Raw genomic sequence first — 20,208 nt, 5'->3', positions numbered from 1 at the left:
GGAGGCGAAAGTGGTGAGTTGAGCGGCGTTACGTAGTTGGTCGCATCGTCCAAAGTTCCGCGCGCTCGCAGCGGTCCAGCGGTCCCTGAAAGCTTGTTTCAACCCAAAAGCGGGCGACTGGCGAAACGCGTGCGTGCCGCCGCGTCAAGCTTGCATCGGGACACTTTGGCGACAAAACAACAAGGCCGCTACTTTGCAACTGGTACCGGCGCAGTCACATCAGCTCCCGCACATCCGGCATGTTGCGGCAAGGATGGCTCATGCCGCCCGGATCAGCGCCCTCGCCGACTCTCTAGTCCAGCGTGTGCTCGGCGTCGATGCAGGAGACCGAGTTATCGCCCAGACCAGGCCAGCCGTCGCTCGAGGCCTCCGAGACAACAGTCACGGCCGAACGAATCAGTTCGATGTCAAAGCCAGGCTGGACGGTCTCATTGAGAAATTCACGGTCTTAGATCGCGACGACCTCTCCGAAGCCCTGCGATCTCGACTGGAAGCGCTTCCGGGCAATGGTAAATGGTTGCCGGAGATTCTTGCACTGATCTTGGCCCTATCCGATAGGCCGGTAGAGAAGACACGCACCGATGCACTAGCATCGCTCTATCATGAAGAATCTCCTGGGCAGCAGTTGACTTGGGAAGCTATCATTGCAGACGATCCCCTGAATGAGCCCGGTGTCTGGGACGACATCGAGCATGGCTATCACTCGAGCGGAGATGAGACCGGCTTCAGCGACGACCTAGACTCTGAGCCGACCGTTTCCAGTCAAGCCACCACTATTGATGAGCACAACAGCGAAGCAATAGCGCGATCGTACGTGAGCGCACCAGATGTATCAGTGCTCGACCGGATCAAGTGCTCTCAAGTTCCGCATGGACGCTCAGCACTGGAAGATTTTAAAAACCTCTCCGACCTGCTTGCCATCCGTGAATCCCTGTTCATGCTCCGCGGGTGCGCAACAACACTTTACGGCAACGAACCCGTCAGTGGTAAGTTTCAACCAAAACCGAGCGCTGAAACTGTCACTTCATGCCAGAAGACTTTCCAAGATGTCCTGGCTCAATCTGCCGACCTTGGAAATGCACTGCAGCTAGTCAGGACATGGATCTCGCAGGAGGACTCTCGGCCGTACACTCAGACCTGCAAGGCAGCAGTCGAGCGATTGCTCAGAACATTGGAGACCGATCTGTCCAACATTGAAAAAAAGTACGTAGGTGCTGTCCAGAAGAAGCTTGTAAGCTTGACTGGCGTCCTGGCAGAGGCGGAGATTCTCGCACGGCCATTATGTGAAGTCGCTACCATCATCGGAAACCTACCAACTACCTCGCCATTTGCCATATTGGATGCGCTCTACGAGAAATCTTGTGTGTCACAGTTGAGTGGCGATGATCACGACTTCGAGGTCTTCAGTTCGATCTTATTCGAAGGAACGCAGACATATCTCAGGCCGGTCGGGAGATGGATCTCGACGGGAGCTGTTATATTGGAAGATCACGACATGTTTGTTCGCCAGTCGGAGAGTTCATGTCCGCTTGGGAATGTTTGGCATTCCAGTCATACACTCCTACTCTCGAGAGCCGGTTTGCACAGCTCGCCGGTCTTCCTGCAAGACAAAACGGCGGAGATTTTCGCGTTAGGAAAGACGAAGATGTTTCTGGATAGACTCAGTCCACCATCCTCAGCAAATGACTCTACAGAGTCAGTGACCATTCGTCCTGACTTTGCCCTCTTGCGCAGTCAGCTCGGAAGCAGTCATTTGTCACCTTTCCCTCAGCTCTTTGACGATGCCCTTCAGTCTTGGATCAGTACAGTCGGTACTAATCTGACCCCGAAGCTCCAGCGCTGTCTGATTGAGCAACACGGTCTCATCGACATGCTCAAAGCATTGGAGTGTACTTTCCTGGCCGCGTCCGGCGACTTGTTCCTCGACTTCGCTACGACACTATTCTTGCGGATGAGGCATTCGCCTTTATCTTGGGCAAATGATTTCCTGCTTACGGAACTGGCCAAGGAGACACTTGGTGCAGGTGCATCGGTAGACCCTGCCGCCCTGTCAATAACCACCGATGTCAGAAAAAGTGACGAGGAGTCATCGAGCATCTCAGAAATGTTGCAGTCCGTTCACATATCCTATCGCATCCCAGCCGCATTACAGAACATAACTTGCGAAGCTACCCCGAAAACTCATCACGAAGCATTGGTTTTGATCTTGCAGATCACCTATGCGCAGCAAACTCTATCAGCACTGCAGATCAACAGCATTACGAAGCACAGCTCACTTCTGCTTCGCCTGCGACAAGCTCTCATCGTCTTTCTCCAGGTTCTACGCTCTCACGTCACTATCACCGTCTCTGCTATCACTCCAACGCTCCGAGCTTCTATGACTGACGCTCAAACCGTGGACGAAATGGTTGCGGCTTATGCGAGCAACATGTCTCAGCTCTCCACCGCCCTACTTCTTTCGAGCAATCTACGTCCTATCCGAGACTCCGTACGCTTTGTTCTGGTGCAGTGCGAAAGATTTGCCTCGATATGGGTCCAAGCCGCGTTAAAGCCTGAGTCCCAACCCCAGACAGGCAATAGAGATTCGGTCTCGGTGGATGAGGCAATCGCCCTACGAGGAATCCGAACAGATTTCTCCAGCTCTCTTCACTTCATCGCTGCTGGCGTGCGTAGTGTAAGTAGAGCCTCCGGATCCACTCTACTTGAGAGCTTAGCACAACAGTTGGAATGGATGATATCTTCAGGTTGACTAAGGCCGAGTTAGTTTCGACGCACTTATCGGCAGTGAAATGGAGAAATTGTTGTGTCCACTGCATGCCGACCACACAGTCAATTATCAGGTCTAATCCCGCAATAGCTTTCGATTCAGGACTAGGACGCTCTAGGCTTTAGTTCCGCGGCTGTTTTAAGACTGCATGTGATCAATTTTTGTTCGGCTCTGGCGATCCGGGTCGTGCGCAGTCGACCCGGTTCGGAAGGAACTTACGCAAGACAATCATGAAAAGAAATGCGAAACGAGGATCCATCGTCTGCTGAGTCTGAGATACCGAAGCTAGAAATACGTTCATTCCTTATTCCAGGTAGGACACGTCCCTACGCTACCAAGCGGTATGGCCCCCGTCCATGATCAAATTACTGCCCGTCATGAAAGAAGACGCATTGCTAAGCAAGAAAAGTGCTGCGCCCCTGAACTCAGACGGCTCTCCAAGCCTACCCATCATGTTCTCCGCCTCCCACACTTCTCTGGCCCCAGGGGCCTCTTTCAGAGTTTGCATAACCATCGGCGTGACAACATGTCCTGGACTCAGCGAGTTCACTCGGATGCCTCCACTCCCATCCGCCTGGACTCTGCTCCACTCCATTGACAGATTGCGCGCGAGCTGTATCACGCCGGCCTTGCTCGAGTTGTACATCGAGGACAACATACCTTTGTTCGCAATCATGCCGCTCATGCTGGCAATCAAGCAGATGCTCCCACGACTTTTGTACTTCATCATGGCGCTCGCACATGCGTCTGCCGTCGACAACACCCCAAGCAGATTGACATCCATCAACTTCTTGGCGTTTTCCATCTCATAGTCGATAGCAGGCGCGACTTGCACGACACCAGCCGCGGCCACCAGCCCGTCCAGCCGCTTATGCTTCTCGCTTATGGTGCCGACCGTCTTGTCGAGGCTCTGGCGATGCGTGATATCCACTGTCTTATAGTGCAGGCTACCCGCTCCAGGCGCCCTGTCCATCTGTTCCGCGGCCTTGTAGAATTCCTCACTGGGCGCATCTTGGTGATCAAGGCAATGTACCTCTCCGCCAGCTTCAGCAAGAGCTTCGGCCATGGCAATTCCAATGCCGCGGGCGCCACCCGTCACGATATATACGCGGTCGGTCAGGTCGAATGCCGCAAAAGTCTGCTTGGCGCGGTTGGATGTGTATGGGCCTGCGTTGTGCAGAGCTTCATCTCGCCGATTCGTGAGATGTGGAGTATCTGCGGTCCAGTGCAGACTGCTGTCAAGGTGTTCGTTAGAGTCAAGGCTTCGCTTCGCTTGATGCAGGCGTGTGCAGTCATGGAAAAGGCGAGATACGGACGTGAGCCCGACACCTCCCGGCCGGGATGATCTTCGTAGGGCATTGGTAAAAACATGTTTGTAGAGTGTGGAATGCATTGTCATTGGCCGAACATATGATGAGAATGGTGTGGATTTGGAAGTCCAGGAATTCGTGGAGTGATCGATAGATTATATATCTACACTCGAACGCTTCTTTCTTTTCGTGCTTCTGTGATGCGGAAAGGACTAAGGACGGTCTAATGATTCTTGTTGGGCGGGATGAGAAGCATACCCGCAAGGTCCGGAGGATGCGAACAGTGAAGGCGTCTCACGCGAGTATGATGCAATCATCGATCCCGAATTTGTTTCATTCTGATCAAGCATGAGCTCTCGTGGTGACCTGGGGCTCACATCATATCGGGCATGCTTTCCTTCCCAGAGTGAGATCATTCTTATTGGAGGGAGGTTCGAAGCGGGCTACTAGGTACCCTGGTGCTGTTCGAGAGGGTTTCTCGGATTTCTCGGGATGTTGGAACGGGTGTGGAGGGGCAATTTGCAGAGGCTCTGGCTTTCTGTATGTGATCTCTGTCTTGGATTACTTGCCTGATCGCTGAATCGGCATGTCTAGGAGTAAAACGCTTGGACCTAAGTAGTTCCTGCTCTGGGGATTGAGCCTCTCTCCACCGCTTCAAAAAGTCAAAAGCAAAAGCCGTTTAGTCTTCCCAACATCCGACAAAAACATTAATGAATCCATTTTGTTCACAATCGTGAACTCGGACAAATATGGTGAGAAGTCAGACTTTGTAGCTTCCTGACATGCAAGCGCGAGAGTCCTACTCGATAATGACGGAGGCCAATAGCCCTGAGGCCTGTCAACGCTCTTCGAGTGCTGTAGAATATGTAATTTGAACTTTCTGATTTTGACCTTGGAATGACTGCCTTGCGAGGCATATTGTTTGAATTATGAGCCACGGGTCTTGCGGGCGTGCTCCTGGGCCTTGTACTCAAAGATGCTGCCGTCAAACACGCGACGAATATCTTCTTTGCGAAGCAAGCCATCATCAGGCCATAGGAGAAGGTATACCGCAAGCCCTGTGTTTTTAAATCAGAGACCGCAAGCGAATGAATCGGTGGTTGCAAACTTACACTCAAAGAAGACAGCACTCCAACCAAAAAAGTCCATGGCCATACGCTGGCCTCTGTGAAACCTCAAAAGATCGGTCCAGTCGAGTCCGCCTTTCTGTCCCTTGTCGTACTTCGCAAAGATGTCTTCGTACTTTTGCGGCGAGAAGCGCCCCTCATTGTCGAAGCTCATAGAGTCGCTACCATGCTTGGCTTTGTGAACATTGCTGATGTAGATCCTGAAGAACGGATCGGGCAGCCAGCCAGACTGCGTTGGGTAAGAAAGATTGAAGTTGATGATGAAGGTGGCAAGAGCGGAGAGGAAGATGCCCCAGCCCCATTTGCGACAGGCTATGAAGGTGTCGTGTGGGTAGATGATACCGTCGCCGTCCTGGTCGAAGTACAAGCAGTGTTGCTGCACCACAGTCTTCGATTTATGCTTTTCCGCCCAATTGTCCTTCGTCGTGCCGTTGGGATGCTGGTTATCGGCGGCGATGGTAGCTCGGGCAGTGCCAGGGTCGACTAATTTGTCGCCTTCAGATGGGACATACGGCATGCGCTCAATGGTGACGGGAACAGTGTCGATGGCAACATTGTATGGTTTGCCCTGCGGGTACCTGTTGATCTCCTTGCCGAGCTCATTGTAGAGTTTACGGGTGGTTGGATTGGCGGTCACATCGCCATTGCTAGCTGTGGGAACGGTATGGCGGATCGTGTCTGAGAGGGTGTTCTCCGAGGGTGCAGCCATCTTGGTTTGCAAGGGAACTTTTGGAGGACGACAGGTTTGCATAAGCTCCCTGTGAAACTGTCGCAATCCGAAGCGACGGAAACTTGCTGACCTCTGGACTTTTGAGTATTAGTCTAGCATGATTTCACATGTTGTGACGGGTCCCCTGTCTAGCCGGTCTAGTGATGGAAAGATGCCGTCATGACGACGGCCCGACTGCTGTCTCCACCGGCAACGGACTTCGCTCCGCATTTCAGCTGCTGTCTGCCACGCTGTCGTCCACGTGGTGCCGCACTTTCTCACAATGTGCCAGTCCCATAAGTAAAGCATCGGCGGATCGTCATGTATGCCTTAGTTCGCAATCGAGTTTGCTCATCTCGCATCCACCGCAACAGTCACGGCGAATCATTCCATCAGCAAGCGGCACCCGTCTTACACGAAGGGAGTGTCAAGGCAGCCGAGTGTGAGGCCATCGCAATCAAGGCAACATGCGTACCGGGACGATGTTGCTATTTGTGCGGTAGAGATTTCCCAGCTAAACATCTGCGGTATCGTTTGGTGGATCAAGGTAAGGTCGCCAGGCCTGAGAATCATCCCTATCACCATTAATGGTCTCACCTTCAAATTTATCAAACGATTTTATCATCCAAAGCCCGCCTGCCCCTGGCTATCATGCTCCATGCCACTCATCTAGTCCCTGGACTGAGCCAAAATGGTTCTGAAAAGTCTCCCAATCTTCGAGACCAGTCAGACCGACTTGGGAGAAGTCGTCGACGTTGTCCAGGAAGGCGAGCATGTTACCATCTAGCTCCATGGGGTCTTGAAGTGTCCAGTTGGAGGAGAGAGAAGAGTCGATGATACTGGGCTCGAGGTTACAGGCCTCAAAGGCAGAGCCCTGTTGGCCCGTGATTGATACGGAGGCTTGGTTTTCCAATTGAGGCAGAGTTTGGCTCGCATTCAATGTTGGCGTGCTGGGGATTTGTATTGAGCGGGCCTGCTGTGTGGAAATACTTCCTTGATCAACTGCAAGGCTGGCAGTGGCATCACCAGCACCCACTGTCATGGGCTCACCACTCCAGGCCGAAGGCGTATTCCAGTGAGCGGGTGTCACATCAGGACCCGCCACGTTCTCCGGCGACGGCTCCGTCGAGCTATTCAGCACCTCGGCGATTCTTGGCCCATCTATCGCAATCTGTTCTTGGGCTTTTTTAATACCTTCAGGCCAGATGTCGGTCGGCGCACCTTGCGCGTCCGCCTGCTGTATCAGCTCAGGATGAGAGCACCATTGTCGCAGCTTAAATAGAAGCGCCAGAAATATGGAAGGCACCGGTCGCCCTTTTGACCCGATAGTCTCTTGTACGAACAGAATCAGTTTATCAACGTGAGCTTCTGCTTGCAGTGTCTTCCGGTCGATAGTGTCAGCGAGCCGACTGTGCGGACTCGCAGCGCTCAGGCAAAGTTTCGCCAATACGAAGGCCGCGAACGACACCCGGACAAAGTAAAAGATTGGGAGACAGCGGACCGTCTCGGTTCCCATTTCGACAAAGGTATTGATGAGTGCGTGCGAGCATTGGACGAGTTCCGCCACTGCGTGTACAACCGGTTTGACTGGTATGTCTTGCTCGCTACAAGGATGGATGGCTCCCATCTGATACGGCGCTTTGAAGTCTTCCGGCGAGTGGTCGATGTGAAGAGCGAGCTCATGCAAGAACATTCGGATGGTGTAATACATGACTTTAAGACTGGGCGCAAAATGTTGGTCAGGTACGCGCGCCCTCCACTCTGTTAGCTTCTTTTCGAAAGCCGTCATCATCGTCTGTGTTGAGGTATCCAAGATAGAAGCTGTCTCGCCGGGGTCATCGTAGGACAATGCAGTGGAGATTTCTTCACCGATCATCCAGAGACGCGTCCACGCAACAAGGTAGACATCTCCATGCGTGGCTTGGGGCGAATTCTCCAGAAACTCAAGGCACTCTTTCGTGTACTTCGTTACGCGCATCATCGCTGGACGACGAAGACTCAGAGATATACCAATGCAGATGGAGTAACAGGCGAGGAATGTTCGTCTGCACTCAACACTTCCAGTGCCGTCCACATCGTGAGAAACGCGAATGGACATGCTTAGATCGGGGTTGGAGATATCTTCTGAAGGATGCAAGGACGGTGATGGAGCGCCATACCGAGCAGCGAACCTACTGCGGTTCAATGTTGACGGTCTGGTGGTGATTCCCAAGTCCGATGCCATGGTAGCAGCCATTGATATGTATTCGTAGTACTTCAAATTCCCAAACTTAGTCGGAGGAACGTACCAGACCGCGCTCACTAGGAGCGATTGCACCAGTTCGATCGACTTCTCACTTCTCACAACAGTACGATTGGCGTATTCTTGGAGTACTTCCTGGTCCAATATGTTGGCTAAATCTGGACTCTCGATCTCAGCGGCGGCCGCGATCACTGCCAGAAAAAGGGTCGGCCTGCTCTCGCGGAGATCATCGGCCGAGCAGGTGTCCGGAATGTAAACTTGTGGGCACTGGGGATATAGCTTCGTCTTGTAGTGCTCGACCAGACGGCGGGCGTCTTGCATGGACAATACGCCTCGATTGATAACATCCTCTCCCTCCCTTGGTCTCTCCCTTGAAGCTGTGACCTTGGCCTTGGGGTTTTGCCGGCTGAAGCCTTGGTTCTGTTGTTCCAAAGCGCTCTTTCCCGCTGCGAAGACTTGCGAATAGCCCTGCAGCACTTCATCAGGACTAGACGACTGCTGACTTGCAGAGGTGTTGTTGGTATCCCCTGGCGCGTCCTCTCGCACGGTGTCCTTCTCTGCGCCCGGCTTGATCCCACCATCCGAGCCATCATCCTCGCTCTTCTCTTTCAGCAGCGCTCGCATCGCGCGCATTTCCCGCTCGAGTTCGGCGACGCGAGTATCGGTCCGCTTGCGCTGCTTGCGCTTCTGAAGCGGCGTGAAGACGCATGCTCGGCCAGCTCGCGCACACCGCTGGCACGCATCCGGGTTGCTTTCATCAGGGAGACAGCGCACTTTCTGGGCCCGGCACACTGCGCAGGCGCGGTGAGAAGGAACTTCCATTGTGGTTTATCATGGGCTGTACCGACGAGTGGTCTGCGCCGGCGGGTTTATTCGAAAAAGGTGAGTGTTGTGGATCAAGTGAATAACAGGTCCGATCAACTCGGCATCTTCGCTTGTAGCAAGGGACAAGACATAGCCCGTCCACCAAGAACCTCGTGTCGCCGATCGAGTCAACTGCGGCTGTGGTATGCTGTGACTGATTGGGTTAGCAGCTCTCCTACCTTGGTACAGCTCTCCACAGCGAATCCTTCGCTGCGTGTTCACATTGGAGCTGGCCTCTCGGCAGCTGATCGTCTGCATATATGTACAGTGCGCTGAGCTGGAGATCTATCAATCAATTGATAGCGGCTGACAGCGCCGTCGCCCAAAACATGAAATCCTGTAGGTGAGGACGGAGGGTGTCGATGAAGTTCCACAGATGGGCAGCTTTCGGTGCGCACTGATCGTGTTGCAGCCTTTCGCTGTAAAGCCGAAGAACAAAGCTCGCAGATCAGGAACGGGCAAACAGCTAGTCCACAGCCCCACGTGCTGGACGAGTATTTTATCATGCCCAGCTGATACGATTAGTACCCTGGAAAGTGCAAGATGTCGTGTCGAGTGTTCGTCGTCCAAATCCCACGAATGCCACCCCGCTTCAACTTTGTACCGAACCGAGCCGACGACATGAGCTCGATAGCCGACTACCCGGAAACTCTTATCTTGCATATAACAATGCATCATGCTTTCAGCTTGAAATTGCGTATCCTTGGAGCATACTTCGTGGATCATTTCTACAATTTTGGCTGAAAAACATAGCACTTTAGAGCAACATGGCAAGCAAACTCGCGCCTCCACCAAAACTCTGGGAGCATCCCAACCCAAAAAGCACCAATGCCTGGGCCTTCATGCAGCAAATCAATCGAAAGTATGGGCTGAAGATGCAAACCTGGGATGAATTGCATGGCTGGTCCGTCACCTCGAACTCCGCTTTCTGGGAAGAGGTTTTCAAGCAGTATCCAATGGTCCATTCCGGGAGCTACTCGAAAGTCGTTGATCAATCGGCTCCTATGGAATCTGTGCCCTCCTGGTTCGAAGGCGTACGGGTCAATTTTGCCGAAAACGTATTATACACTCCCAGTCCTACGGATCCTAGTAAAGCGACGACGATCGACAAGGAGGACGACGCAGTTGCTTGTACGGAGGTGAGGGAAGGCTGCAATGAGATCAGGGACTGTACCTGGCGGGAGATCCGTGAAAGAACAGCTCTCTTGGCTAATGCCATGCGAGCCCGCGGAGTCCGTAAAGGTGACCGTGTAGCTGTCGTTGCTTCCAATTCGATCGACACCCTGACCGTCTTCTATGCCGTCACCGCACTGGGAGGTCTCTTCAGTAGCTCGTCCACGGACATGGGTACCAAAGGCGTGCTCGACAGGCTGCACCAAATCAAGCCTAAATTCGTTTTTGCAGACGACTGGGCGGTCTACAATGGCAAGACTGTCGACCTACGCCCGAAGATGAAGGAGATCATCTCGGGTATGAACGGCATATCAGAGTTTCAGGGCATGGTCAGCATGCCACGATGGCAGGACAGGCCTGAAGACATCACCATCGTTCCACGCACAGAAACACTCTCGAACTTTCTCCAGGCTTCCGCTGGAAACAAGATCCTGCAATTCGAGCGCTTTGCGTTCGGCGACCCTTTTCTCATCGTCTACAGCTCTGGTACAACCGGCATGCCGAAATGTATCGTGCACGGCATCGGCGGAATCCTCGTCAACAACAAGAAGGAAGGCAAGCTGCACCGAGACATGGGCCCGGACTCAACGGTGCTGCAATACACCACTACTGGCTGGATCATGTACCTCACATCCTGCAGCAGCATGATTCACGGCTCGCGGGCCATCCTCTATGACGGCTCACCTTTCCAGCCCGAACCCAAGACATTCATTCGGCTCCTCGAATCCCAGCGTGTGACCGATTTTGGCACCTCACCTCGCTACATGCAAACGCTCGCCACTGCACAACCCCCCATCTACCCTCGCGAAGTTGCAGACCTGAGTGCTCTGCGCCGCGTTACGAGCACAGGAATGGTTCTCTCCGAGCCTCAGTTCCACCAGTTCTACTCGCAAGCCTTCCCTACGCACGTCCAGCTGGCAAACATCAGCGGCGGAACCGACTTGGCCGCCTGTCTGGTCCTAGACACACCTTTGAAGCCCTTGTACGCCGGCGGTTGCCAGACTGCGGCGCTAGGTATGGACGTGCAGGCATTCTCGCCCGATACACTAGAAGGCGAGACTGGCCACGCCGTCCCACTGGGCGAGGCGGGCGAGCTTGTGTGCACTAATGCGTTCCCAACAATGCCGGTGCGCTTTTGGAATGATGAGCCGGCTCACGGCGCAAAGCACAGGATTGGAGCAAAATATTTCGGCGCGTACTTTGCCCGCTTCCAAAACCCTTCCGTGTGGGCGCACGGAGATTTCATCTCTATCAATCCCACAACGAAGCAAGTGAACTTGCACGGCCGTGCAGATGGTGTACTCAACCCGTCCGGTGTGCGGTTCGGAAGCGCTGAGATTTACAATGTGCTTGACGCCAGATTTCCGGAGGAGATCCAGGACAGTATCTGCGTTGGACAAAGGAGGCCGACTGATGAGGACGAGCGCGTTATGCTATTCCTGCTCATGAAGCCGGGAGCGAAATTCACGGCTGAGCTGGTGCAAAGAGCCAAGGATGCTATAGCTAAGGACGTTGGCAGGCGATGCGTGCCGAAGTATGTGTTTGAGACGCCTGAGATTCCTGTAAGTAAAAGCGCGCGACTTGTGTGCAGCAACCTCTGTGAGCCTAACAACATGATGCAGACGACAATCAACCTCAAGAAAGTTGAGCTTCCAGTCAAGCAGATTGTGTCTGGAAAGAAGATCAAGCCTTCCGATACGCTGGCGAACAAGGAGTGCCTGGATTTCTACTATCAATTTGCAGACGACGAGAGGCTCAATGGAGGCAAGGGAGCAGTCAAGGCGAAGCTCTGAGGTGCTCCGGACAGCAAGACAGGGGAGGACGCCGCGGAGAAAGCCTGTCGATCTACGCCTGACCCATTTGCTAGCATCTTAGTCATGGCTGAGTTGAATCAGATTTCAGATTTGGCTTCGAGACTCGAGAACACGACGAGAGGCAATAGCATTCTCGTGCCAGACTGTCGATGGTTTACAGACCAAGCCGTATTAGGAAGCGAATGTTGTTGCGGTATTGGTGACGAAGAAAATCACACAGCTTTGTGCAAACAACTGCGGTACTCCGGTTATAGCTGTATAGCTAGAGAGAGAGTCGAATTTGCACTGAGTATATCAGCTACGACATAACCAGGTGCAACATGGCTTTCCTTTGACCCAGACGTCTCAGTCGATTGGGCTGCCACTGTGTCGTTAACGCATCGGTCGGCCTCATCATCACGGATTCCGTTCAAGCCAATCAAGTCTGTGAGCTGCAAGATCGGGTGGGACCAGTCTTGATCGCTGCTGAAAAGCGGCCTTTGCGCAGTCGAATCTTTGACAGGTTATCGAGCGAAACAAGCTCTGCGATCATGATCCGCCCTTTATTAGAGTCTACTCGCGCGCGACGACTATTGTCAACACTGTGCCAATGATGATTGGCATGATGGATGTTGCACAGCCTATGGGATGTGTCCAGCTGTTGCCAGCTTGTGTCCGTCTCGTCAATCTCGGAGGAGAAGTCTGTCAACCTACTCTGGTCAATCGCCTTGCGCGACCGCGTCTCCGTATCATCAACACTTACGGTCCAACTGAGACAACTGTTACGGCAACCTAGGACGAACTTCGGCCTGACTGCCCCGTCACCTCGGCAACCCTCTGCCTGGGTATAACGTTTGCTTCTTACCCATAGCAAAGGAGGGAAAGTCCCACTCGGTGGAACCTCTCCTCTTGCGCGAGGGCGTAGACGGAGAGCTAGCTATTGCAGGTCCTTGCGTCGCACTTGGATACGTTCGTCGCCCGGAGCTGACTTCGCAAAGGTTCTTTCTCCACCCAGTGATGCCGGACAGTGCAGAGCGACTATATAGAACAGGCGATCGTGTGCAGCTACGAGCTGATCGCAAAATCGCGTTCCTGGGCCGCATCGACACGCAGGTCAAGCACCGTAGGTTCCGCATTGAGCTTGGAGAGATTGAGTCTCGGCTTTACAATATTTTCGAAGTGCAAGCAGCCGCTGTTATTCTAGTCAACGCTGGCACGGAGAGGACGAGTCTAGAAGCTTTTGTGGTCGTACGAAGTGACGCGTCCTGCGAGCCAGCACGGATGCAAAAGGAGCCCTTCCAAAGCCTGCCAGCTTACATGCGGCCACAAAGATTGTTCTTATTGGAAGCCCATGAAATGTCACGACTGCCGAGTGGGAAAATCAACGCAAAAGCTCTGCACGAAGTGTCGGCTCGCAAAGCCACTGGAAGAATGATGGCAGTGTCAGGCACTGAAGTTGGAACAAACAAAAATACCTGCGAAGATTGCGAGGACACGGTGGAAATTACTTTGTCGACATTGGCATCTTTATTCCCAGAGAGCGGTGTCATCAAGCCTCAAACTGACATCTTCGCCGATATAGGAGGCCATTCGGTTCAAGTGGCCGAACTGGTCTCGCTGTTGAGGTCAAAACGCTCCGTCGCTGATGGGTCAACTCCCTTCGCAGCGCTCGGGTTGGCGGATTTATAGGAAGGTCGGAACGCGGCCAACATCCTTGCACAAACGCTATCGGCCGCTCAATCGAAGAGAGAGCGCGGCAAAATACAGTCGACTTACAACACAGACGAATTCAAGTCCCAAGTTTCTTCTACCGGGGGGTATCCTTGCCGTGCCTCTTCAAAACAGAAGTAGTGAGACCACACTCATGGTATGCCTGGCAGAAGATACGGATTTCTCAGTGACACAACATAGTTAAGCTTGGCTGTAGGCTGTCGTTTGATCAAATTGATGATTGGATTCTATCGAAATGTAATTATCCTGAGTTGTTATCATGGGCTGGATGACTTAGCGCTGGGCGTCTACGACGATCACGAGAGATGAATGCGCTGTTTATAGATTCATTGGTTAAGGAAGAAGATTTCCGGGTTCGGATCAGTGTTCGGAAATTGATGTGTTGATATTTTACAGACGAAGAAGCCTACTTCGCTGTATCGATGCCTGCTCATTTTCGAAGCCTGCACCAAAGGTTCCACCAAGATGATCGGCAAAGGCAGGCGGGTGACCGCCGCAGCTTCCCCCTGTGAGAATTGGTCTAATGTCATATATCATAGAATGTAAAAGCGCTGAAATGCAGTTCAAACCAGGAGTGACGTCTCACGATGCTCCGACATACACCCATTTCTTATCGTCTCGTTTTGTTCCCATCTGGGCGAAGTGTGAGCCGAGCGTGTCTTTGATCACATCATTTGGGATCTTGGGAAACCTGCAGGACCAATCAGTCAAAACTTATGTCAAAAATGGGCTCACATCAGAACGTACCTCGACTTCAAGCCTTTGCACAGGTCTGCTTTCTTCAGCCCACTACCCACAACAGCATCCTTGAACTCGTCCATATCTTCTTTGCTCAGCACTTTCGGCGCAGGCTTTCTGCCGCGTTTCTCGCCAGAGGCAGTCGACAAACTGGTGATCGGGCCCTTTTGTCCCTGAGCTGCGCCGATGAGATCGGGCGTCGCGCTGTTGCTATTGTGGCGCTCTTTCAGAGGCTGCCTAATGGGCTGCTGGGATAGGCCAAAAGTATCCCTGAGTGGAACACCAGGCGGCGGCATCGTCGTAGGCTCCCAGTATGATGTGCTGAATGGATCGATGGTTTTACCAATGAATCCGGGGATGAGGAAAGCCATGCGCATGTCTGCCAAATCGCTTGCGCCTTCATCACGCTCTGTACTGGGTATTACCTTGCGCTGATTGTTCTCCCAACATAAGCCAGTACTGACGGGTAGCAAGTCGCCAGTGATGAGCTTGCGCTTGTTTTTCATTTCGTCGTGCTCGTCATCGAGAAACTCATCCATCTCGTCGGGATCTCCGTTACTCTCGGCCTCGTCGTCCTCGTCATTCATGAGATCTTCGCCTTCCTCGGGCTCCTCCCACTCAGCTTCCGAGTCGTAATCATAATTCGTGTCGTCACGCTCTCGAGCGAAGGGGTTGCGGGATAGACGTCGTGACGAGCGTGACGAACGTTTCTTGGTGTACGTTCCGAAGTATGGTGGTCGCACGTCTTCAGCAAAATGCAGATAACGGAGAGAAAGAGATTGGAGCAAATCCAGAGGATCGTGGGGTTGAATGTCGTTAGTCAAGTCAATTGGGCGCTGTGAGGAAGTTCCGTGTATCTGCTCAACGACTTGTCGCGCGGTAGGTCCTTCTCTATAAGCGCGTTGGTGAGCCGGGAAAAGGCCCTTGATCGAAGCGTAAGATGGCAGCAAGCCGAGATCGTATTTCTCCTGGATCGAGGAGTCTCCAATCTCTGCGTCGAAAGCTCGCTGTGCCTGTTCTCTCTCTTCCTCAGATTGCTTCAAGCTGTCTTCAGGAGCAAGTGTGGTGTGCGATTGTAAGACAAAAGGCAGAAAGTATTTGCGGTAATCCGACAAAATGGATTTAGCAGGAGTTTGAGCAGCAGTAGCAGCTTGCGTTGGCTGGGTGGCTTTCGGGGTACCTTTTCCACCTTTCGAAGGCGAAGCTGAGCGTCGGATCTGACCAGCTATATCGTCGTATGATTCGAGTGAAAGTGACCGGCGCCTAGCACGGACAGCAGAGTCCTCGGGGTCGTCGATCGTGCCTTGAGTCTTCGCAGGGGTCGCCGGCTTCTGGAAGAATGCGCCCAACCGCATCTGCGAGCGCTCCTTCTTGAGTTTCTCCTGGCTTTTGCGTTCCTCCTCCAGATCTTTCTCTCGTCTCTTCGCTTCCTTCTCTTCTGCCTTGAGACGCTTCTCCTCGTCCTTCACGCGCTTCTCCTCTTCCTTGCGAGCCTTTTGCTCTGCCTTTTCCACCGCCTTCGCCTCTTTCGCACGCTGCTGCTCCATCTTTTCGGAAGGCGTCAACTTTCGGCGTTTCGCTGGCGGCTGGCTGGTGCTTGCTGTACTAGCTTGGTTTGTTGCGTCTCCGTTTGTGTTGGTCGCAGTCTCGGTAATGCTCTCGACTTCCTGGATGCTGCTCAGAGCGGAGCTACTCGGCGCCGGCGAAGCAGCCCTGCCGCCTTCATTCCCCGGACTCGCGTTACTTGATTGATCTGTATCCGGCGGTGTAGGCATCATGAACTGTGTTCCCTTAAGGTTGAGCGGCTTCTTGGAGGGCGACGTGTCGTTTTCTGCGGGCCGTTTCCGATTATGCGGAGACGCTGGCGAAGATACGATGTCGTCCATGGATAGTTGCGTCTAGATGTGCAGCCCTTCCGGTACGGCGGTCTGTGGTGCACTGATGAGATGGTCGTTACTTGGAGTTCCTGCTCTATCGAGGAACGCGTGGTAGGCGACAGCTAGCGCGTCTCAGCGCGTCTCCGGCCCCGGACCCTTCCGCGTTAAACGAGCGCCACTTTCACTTTTCGACTTCACCCATCTCCAGCCCGCTTAGGCCACTTTAACCCGCAGCGCTCCGTCAACATGGCTCAGGAACTTGCCGAAGCCAGTACCGTTTTCGATGAGAAGAGCGACGCCAGCGACCCAGAAACGCCTTACACTCGCATTGAGCCATCCATACGCTCGCTCGTCGCACGACCACCAGGGGGAAATGCCATAGATACCGCCATCCAGGGCACTGTGATTTCCAAGATCGAGTCAATCTTCGAGGCTATGGTCGATGTCTTACTCAAAGAAAGAGGACAATTATTTCTTGTTTTGACGAGCAGACCCGGCTTGCAAATACCACAAGGTATCGTGATCGACACGGCTTCACCAAGTCGGCATGCCCAGCATATCTGCTTCCCTGGGCGGGACGAAAATGAGGCCTGGCGACTTGGTAAGCTCGGCATTGTCCATATCTCAGGTGCAAAATAACTCACTTGGTGCAGCTGTTGTTACCCGAATATTAGAATTGATCCACGAAGCCGTGCGCAACAACATTACCATCTCCAAGCGGTATCAAACGCTGAGCAAGGTCTGGCTGGGGCATACTAATCCATAAAATAGAGACATCTACTATCGTGACCCAGCGTTGTTCGGACGTCAATCAAATGTCGACAAATACGTTGACACTATCGCTTGCACCTTTGGCGTTCCTCGATCAGCGCTACAAGTGACAGCTGCAGCGAAAGGCCTTGTAGCTGGTGCACTGAGCTTCTGTCGCCGGAACGGCGATGTGGTTGACGTGTCCGGTGATATCGAGGGCATTCTCGTGCCGAACATGAACGACATCCTCTCAATAAACGTGACTCGGGTCGAATGGATCCTAGTGATCGAAAAGGAAGCTACATTCCGTTCTATCGCCGCTTCCAATGCTTGGAAGACGCTCTCCACTCACGGTGTAATGATCACTGCGAAAGGTTATCCTGACATCGCAACGAGATCCATGCTTTCTCTCCTAAGCAATCCATCTCCGAGAAACGGCTTTCGCTCTCCACCCGTCCATGGAATGATGGACTTCGATCCGGATGGCATAGCAATCTACTCAACCTACAAGCACGGCTCAAAGTGTACTGCGCACGAGCCAGACGAGCTACAGCTTCCCCAAATGAAGTGGTTGGGTCTCAGCTGTGACCACATGCTCCGCAATGCAGACTCTTGTGCTGAGCAGGGTCTTCTGACCCTCAGCTTAAGAGATAGGAAAAAGGCGCAAAAGATGCTCGAGTGGAAAGCCTTGGCCAACGAGGACGACTTGCAGACGAGTCTGCGGTCTATGCTGATGTTGAACCTCAAGGGTGAGCTGCAGATACTAGATGCTGTGCCAGACGGAATGAGCAATCTTCTAAGATGCGGCCTGCCGAAGAGGGAAGTTCCGTGGGTCTAAGATTTCGCCGGCGATTGCAATATCGACTCAGAAGCGAAGCTCGCCTACGGGAAGACAAGATCAGGTCGGAAGGCTTGCACGCCATGAAAATTTGCAGGGATATCTTAAGGTAGCGCATACAAGACAAGGTAACGCAGGCCGAAGACCAAAGCCAATCCAATAAGGCGCCATGCGGTCCAGCTAAGCCACTTACAACCCGGCCTCGTCCAACTCCATCCCGTCTCCAATCAAACTACCATCCGCTCCAATTCTTCTCCTCCTTCTCCCCTTCCCCCTACCACTACCTTCCGTATTTGCCCTCTTGATCTCCCTGACCCTGTTCATAAGTCCTGCATCCACTGCCTCCTCGTCCTGCGCCCCAAGCACACTCTCGCCCTCGAGCGCCAGTAGTGCTTTCGAAAGCAACTCGCCCGCAATCGGATCCTGCGGGCTAATCGCCAGCGCCTCATGAAACGCGACGGTAGCCTCGAAAGCCTGCTCAAGCTCCAGCAAAACCATACCTTTCGCAGCAAAGACGCCCGCCTCGCGCAATCCGAGACGAATCACCTCCTCGAACTCTACAAGCGCCTCCTGCAACCTGCCAGCCCGCCTGTGGGCATGCGCAAGATTCAGTCGCGTCGCAGACGTTTGTTCGGGCGGCGTTTCGTTCTGCTCAGCGATACTGAGCGCGAGCTCAAAGTGGCGGCAGGCCGCGTCGTGGTCTTCCTCCATGTAAGCGACCACGCCGATCTCGTTCAGCAACGCGGGATCGCGGTCACAGAGGTCGTAAGCGGCGGTCAGGTATTCGCGGGCGATGGTCAAGTTACCGAGGGCGGTCTCTTGCATGCCGAGGAACATCTGTGGGAGATGCGTGCCCTGGAACAAGCGCGCGGCGGTGCTGTAGGCGGCAATTGCTTGGTCGGATTCGCCTTCGGCCGCGAAGGTGTGCGCGAAGCCGATCCAAGCTGGGCCAAAATGAGGGTCCATCAAGGAGGCTTTGGAGAAATAGGAGCGGGCTTCGGGAATGCGGTTGGTGGCGAGGTAATATGTGCCGACGGCAAGCCAGGTGGTGGGCTCGCTGGGGTGGGAATCAGCGAGGTCATGGCTAAGGGCAAACAACGCGTGGGTGTGCTTGAGCTGGTAGAGGAGGGATAAATGGAGTGGAATGGCCGCGAAGTTGTAAGGGTCTGCGTCGAGGATGGCAGATGTTAGTGTCAAAGCTGGTTGGTAGCGAGCGCTGGTTGAAAGTATTTCAGCCTTCGCAAGAAGTACGTCGGCATTCTGGCTTAGGCGGTAATGTGAGGAAAGGGTGTCGATGGATGTCGAGAAGTCCTCGGGTCGGTGGTACTTCGAGAGACGTGTGATGTATAAGTTGCGGACGAAATCAGCGGCCTCTGGTGCGGAGTCTGGATCCATCGGGTCTGGTTGTAGTGTCTCGAAATTGAGGCTGTCAAGGAAACTCCATTCCTCGCTAGGGCTCATGAGGGAGTTCTTCATGAGTTGATCGAACGCTTCGAAGCATTGAACATCTATTCGCACCGCGTCCTTGTAGCACTCTTTCGCACGGTCGAATGCATTCTGTTTGGCGAAGCAAAGCCCTCGCAAATAACACATGCCCGCCTCATACTTGAAGTTTGTCGCATCCCCAGCCTCTCTCTCTTCACTCCGATCAGCGCGTTCTATTCGCGTTGGCATCCTAGTCTTGCCGTGTTGTTTGCTCGATACGCCATTCCCAAGCCCTTGCAACTTCCTACGTGCCGAGTCCGTGGTCGAGATCAAATGTGTCGGATTCTTGTCACCCAGTACTCCTAATGCATCCTCGTGTCTGTCCTGTTTGATATAGCAGTGCGCCGCCAAGTATTTGCATGCTGAAGAACGCTGCAAGAGGTCTGATCGCGAGACGAATGCGAAGGCGCGCGTGTAGTTGCCAGCTGCGAAATGTGTTTGCGCCAGCACTAATCGGTCTTCGTCGGAGCCAGTCAAAGCCACCAGCTTGTCGCCCACATAGATCGCACTATCGTATTGATGCCGTGATACAGCGTCATCTCGCCAACGCCGTAGGAAAGTCTCCATGTCCAGGAGTTCGCGGCTACAGTTCTGTTTGTCGCGCCAGGTGATATCCAAGAATTATTCCTTCCACGCTTCTCAGTGGCGGTGAATATTGGGGTGTTGTAAAAGGAGCGTCTGATGGAAAAGATCTAATTGACATTAGCGGATGCGGCAACAATAGCACCCGCGAGATTGTACTTACCTGCAGAGGGAAAGTGTGTTGCGATGCGGCGCTGCTGCTGCTGTGTTTACGGGTCGCAA

General features: G+C 53.4%; 9 protein-coding genes across 9 annotated transcripts; 4 read left to right on the top strand and 5 right to left on the bottom strand.

Annotated features, from left to right (window-relative positions):
• Positions 1 to 253: 253 nt before the first annotated feature.
• On the top strand, positions 254 to 2,749 carry WHR41_09035 (uncharacterized protein; the record flags this gene model as incomplete). Its single annotated transcript, XM_069377639.1, has 1 exon — positions 254 to 2,749. The coding sequence occupies one exon, from the start codon at positions 254 to 256 to the stop codon at positions 2,747 to 2,749; it is 2,496 nt and encodes an 831-aa protein (XP_069225253.1).
• Positions 2,750 to 3,098: 349 nt separating this feature from the next.
• WHR41_09034 (uncharacterized protein) lies at positions 3,099 to 3,833 on the bottom strand (the record flags this gene model as incomplete). The annotated part of the gene is made up of 1 exon (XM_069377638.1): positions 3,099 to 3,833. The coding sequence occupies one exon, from the start codon at positions 3,831 to 3,833 to the stop codon at positions 3,099 to 3,101; it is 735 nt and encodes a 244-aa protein (XP_069225252.1).
• A 749-nt stretch (positions 3,834 to 4,582) lies between these two features.
• On the bottom strand, positions 4,583 to 5,955 carry WHR41_09033 (uncharacterized protein; the record flags this gene model as incomplete). The annotated part of the gene is made up of 2 exons (XM_069377637.1): positions 4,583 to 5,135; positions 5,190 to 5,955. 2 exons carry the CDS (start codon positions 5,953 to 5,955, stop codon positions 5,005 to 5,007), a joined length of 897 nt encoding a protein of 298 aa, XP_069225259.1. The 3' UTR covers positions 4,583 to 5,004.
• A 607-nt stretch (positions 5,956 to 6,562) lies between these two features.
• On the bottom strand, positions 6,563 to 8,977 carry WHR41_09032 (uncharacterized protein; the record flags this gene model as incomplete). Its single annotated transcript, XM_069377636.1, has 1 exon — positions 6,563 to 8,977. One exon carries the CDS (start codon positions 8,975 to 8,977, stop codon positions 6,563 to 6,565), a length of 2,415 nt encoding a protein of 804 aa, XP_069225258.1.
• Positions 8,978 to 9,786: 809 nt separating this feature from the next.
• On the top strand, positions 9,787 to 12,327 carry WHR41_09031 (uncharacterized protein; the record flags this gene model as incomplete). Its single annotated transcript, XM_069377635.1, has 2 exons — positions 9,787 to 11,754; positions 11,815 to 12,327. The coding sequence occupies 2 exons, from the start codon at positions 9,787 to 9,789 to the stop codon at positions 11,983 to 11,985; spliced, it is 2,139 nt and encodes a 712-aa protein (XP_069225257.1). The 3' UTR covers positions 11,986 to 12,327.
• A 1,014-nt stretch (positions 12,328 to 13,341) lies between these two features.
• Positions 13,342 to 13,674, top strand: WHR41_09030 (uncharacterized protein; the record flags this gene model as incomplete). The annotated part of the gene is made up of 1 exon (XM_069377634.1): positions 13,342 to 13,674. One exon carries the CDS (start codon positions 13,342 to 13,344, stop codon positions 13,672 to 13,674), a length of 333 nt encoding a protein of 110 aa, XP_069225256.1.
• A 406-nt stretch (positions 13,675 to 14,080) lies between these two features.
• Positions 14,081 to 16,398, bottom strand: WHR41_09029 (uncharacterized protein). The gene is made up of 2 exons (XM_069377633.1): positions 14,464 to 16,398; positions 14,081 to 14,407 (listed from the first exon to the last, which is right to left on the bottom strand). Exons 1-2 carry the CDS (start codon positions 16,338 to 16,340, stop codon positions 14,299 to 14,301), a joined length of 1,986 nt encoding a protein of 661 aa, XP_069225262.1. The 5' UTR covers positions 16,341 to 16,398; the 3' UTR covers positions 14,081 to 14,298.
• Positions 16,399 to 16,553: 155 nt separating this feature from the next.
• On the top strand, positions 16,554 to 18,164 carry WHR41_09028 (uncharacterized protein). Its single transcript, XM_069377632.1, has 3 exons — positions 16,554 to 16,932; positions 16,985 to 17,051; positions 17,103 to 18,164. Exons 1-3 carry the CDS (start codon positions 16,578 to 16,580, stop codon positions 17,917 to 17,919), a joined length of 1,239 nt encoding a protein of 412 aa, XP_069225263.1. The 5' UTR covers positions 16,554 to 16,577; the 3' UTR covers positions 17,920 to 18,164.
• WHR41_09027 (uncharacterized protein) lies at positions 18,109 to 19,971 on the bottom strand (the record flags this gene model as incomplete). The annotated part of the gene is made up of 1 exon (XM_069377631.1): positions 18,109 to 19,971. One exon carries the CDS (start codon positions 19,969 to 19,971, stop codon positions 18,109 to 18,111), a length of 1,863 nt encoding a protein of 620 aa, XP_069225265.1.
• Between the last annotated feature and the right edge of the window lie 237 nt (positions 19,972 to 20,208).

This window comes from Cladosporium halotolerans, assembly GCF_011745625.1.
Source record: "Cladosporium halotolerans strain TM138-S3 chromosome Unknown Sca62, whole genome shotgun sequence".
In the NCBI taxonomy this organism is placed as follows: Eukaryota; Fungi; Ascomycota; class Dothideomycetes; order Cladosporiales; family Cladosporiaceae; genus Cladosporium; species Cladosporium halotolerans.
The sequence above is the reverse complement of the archived record's forward strand: the minus strand, read 5'-3'. Positions and strand labels throughout refer to the sequence as shown.

Coding starts and splice junctions, on each gene's coding strand:
- WHR41_09029 (XM_069377633.1), bottom strand. CDS start 16,340: ATGGACGACATCGTATCTTCGCCAGCGTCTCCGCATAATCGGAAACGG. Junction 14,408..14,463: donor TGCAAAGGCTTGAAGTCGAG/GTACGTTCTGAT, acceptor TTGGTCCTGCAG/GTTTCCCAAGATCCCAAATG.
- WHR41_09028 (XM_069377632.1), top strand. CDS start 16,578: ATGGCTCAGGAACTTGCCGAAGCCAGTACCGTTTTCGATGAGAAGAGC. Junction 16,933..16,984: donor AAATGAGGCCTGGCGACTTG/GTAAGCTCGGCA, acceptor CACTTGGTGCAG/CTGTTGTTACCCGAATATTA. Junction 17,052..17,102: donor AACATTACCATCTCCAAGCG/GTATCAAACGCT, acceptor TCCATAAAATAG/AGACATCTACTATCGTGACC.